The sequence below is a fragment of the Phragmites australis genome, chromosome 13 (assembly GCF_958298935.1).
Source record: "Phragmites australis chromosome 13, lpPhrAust1.1, whole genome shotgun sequence".
Classification (NCBI taxonomy): Eukaryota; Viridiplantae; Streptophyta; class Magnoliopsida; order Poales; family Poaceae; genus Phragmites; species Phragmites australis.
Window position 1 is genome coordinate 12,538,980 of NC_084933.1, and position 2,808 is coordinate 12,541,787.

A 2,808-nucleotide genomic window follows, 5' to 3' on the forward strand; every position below is an offset into this window, starting at 1 on the left:
TTCTCTGCGGCTTCAATAAAAACAGAGAGTCCTTTGATTTATATTTCTCCATGTCTTGGCGCATCATACATCCATGCTCTGTCCATCTTTAACTTCAACCACAAAATTAGATACATTAATTAATTTGAAAATCAGAATTAAAAAGATTTTTTTTAAAGGAAAATATGGGCTTGTTATGATTATAATATGTCTACGCAATTGAATCTACATTAACGTAAATTTATGACTCAAAATAATGTGAATTCATTACTCTCTCTCCCTCTCCCTCTCCCTCTCCCTAGATCTAGATCTAGAGAAAAAATCTCCATTCATGATGAAACCTCCTAAGGTTAAAAAACATCACATTCTAGCTACATTTTTAAAATATAATACTAGAATCATGTGAATCTACACAATTAAATCAATATTGCAACAAATTTGAGCTAATTTGATGATCTAAATGGCAAGAACCATGAGCATCTCTAGATCACATTGAAACTCTAATTTAACCTTAAATCTAAATCTAAACTTCAAAAAAATGCAAGCCAGGAATGAGATATACATACCTTATTTGGCTCCTCCAAGAAAATCAAAAACAAAACCTTCCCCACCTATTTTCCAAATCGGCCGCCACAGTAAATGCTTACTGTTTCGAACAGTAAGTCTGTCTGAATGGAGCTGGCCGAGAAGAAGGAGTATTTATGGACTATTTGCACAGGCGGTCAACATAAGAAACCGCCTGTGGAAACTAATTTACACAGGCGGTTCCTAATGTGCACCGCCTGTGCAAATGACATCTATTTTCACAGGCGGTGCACATAAGGAACCGCCTGTGGAAATGCTCCATTTACACAGGCGGTTCCTTATGTGGACCGCCTGTGGAAATGTTCCACAGGCGGTTCCTTATGTCGATCACCTGTGCAAATGGATCCATTTCCACAGGCGGTCCACATAAGGAACCACCTGTGGAAATTACTTTTCACAGGCGGTCCTCAGCTGCACGGGGCCGCAGCCACTTTCTCAGGTGGTTTGTAGGAAGAACCGTATGTAGAAATGAAACCTAGGTATCTCGAAAAATAGGTTTTGTAGTAGTGAATATTTATTTATTGTAGCGATTAAGGGACTATTTGGATCTTGATTTTGCAGGAATCTTATAGGTAATGATCTAGTTCCGTGGATCAGAAAAAGAAAATCCTACATACAAAACGGGCCTTCTCGCTGGTCTCTGACCAACCACTATATGAGACTGTTAGCGAGCGTTCACTTGTAACGGCTCTGTGCCCAGTTCTCTTCGCTGTGCCCGGTTCTCTTGCCACTTCTCATGCTATTAGCTAACTTAGTAATTCTGTTAGCTAGTTAGTTAGGCCTCTGTACGTGTATATGTTTCACTCCCTACGATCAGTGCATTTGTGAGTTGCGGCAATCTCTTCTAGCTTTCCTTCATGGTATCAGTTTAGACTCGATCCTTCTCCACATCTCCTTCCGCTGCTTCCTCCCGACCACACCTGCACACCATGAGCTCGCAATCGTCTTCTTCCTCTCCGTCTGGCTCGCCATTGACGCCCGGCAGTCCGAACTCTCCTCTGACGCGCGTTGCAAAGGTCGTGACCAACCCACCCCCCGCATCCCAGATCCAGTTGATCAACATCAAAACCCATGTTCCCATCACCCTTGATCTCACTGAAGCCAACTATTGTCAATGGAGCCAGTTCTTCATTGTCATCTTCGGGAAATCTGGACTCATTGATCACATCCATGGCTCCATTCCTGCTCAAGGTGATTCGGTTTATTGGGTGCAAAATGACTTTGCCATTGTCTCATGGTTCTACGCCATGATCTCCATGGAGATTCCGCAGATCATCCAACCTCGTGACGACACGTCATTCTCCCGGTGGCGCAGCATCCGCAAGCTATTTCGTGACAACAAGGCGACCCGTGATGTCTACATCAGCAATAAGTTCCGCCGCATCTACTAGGGTGACATGAGCGTGATGACCTACTGCACCAAGCTCAAATCCATGGCTGACAAACTTCGTGACCTTGGCTCGCCGGTCACTGAGTCTGATCTTGTCCTCACAATTCTGCGCAGCCTCAACCCTCGCTTAGCAATGTCATCCCCATCATCACGACGAATCAAACACTGCCTTCCTTCCTCAAGGTAGGTTCATCCTTGCTCCTTGAGGAGCATCGCATTGAACAATCTACGAAGATGGCGCAGTTTGCGGCTCTACTGGTGCAATACTCGGGTACAGCTGCAGCGCCCAACGTTCCCGCCCTGGCGCTACTCGGACTTGCTGCTCAGGCATTGCCAGTGAGCTTTGTACCTCAGCTGTCATTGTCTAGTGGCCATTCCGGTAAGAAGAACTAGTCAAAGAAAAAATCTCAGGGCAATGCTAGCCAGTCGACCTCCACCGTTGTAAGACCACTTTCTCATATGCCTCTTCTATGAATCCTTTGATCAAATAGCTAATATATATAGTATAATATTTGTGATATCACAATTATATATCGTATATAAAAGATTAATACTAGAAGAGTACAAAAGGTCTTTAAACTATATGGTACCACTATATAAAAAACCAGCAAATAAAACACCATATTAGTGACAGCTGCTCAACACGCGTCACCAATGTCATATTAGTTAGGGGTCTAATAAAAATGTGTCACTAATGTGTCTTCTGATCGGGATCAGATATAGACTTGTCACTAATGAGTGGTCATTAGTGATGGTTCATAACATGATCCATCATTGATGATAATAGTGATAGATCAAGTTGCGACCTGTCATTAATGATTAGGTCATCAGTGACGGGTCATCCTAAGCCAGTC

The 2,808-nt window shown here is 43.2% G+C and overlaps 1 protein-coding gene across 1 annotated transcript; it reads left to right on the forward strand.

Moving 5' to 3' along the window:
- Window positions 1-1,493: 1,493 nt before the first annotated feature.
- LOC133889417 (uncharacterized) lies at window positions 1,494-1,955 on the forward strand. Its single transcript, XM_062329947.1, has one exon. The coding sequence runs from the start codon at window positions 1,494-1,496 to the stop codon at window positions 1,953-1,955; it is 462 nt and encodes a 153-aa protein (XP_062185931.1).
- Window positions 1,956-2,808: the final 853 nt, after the last annotated feature.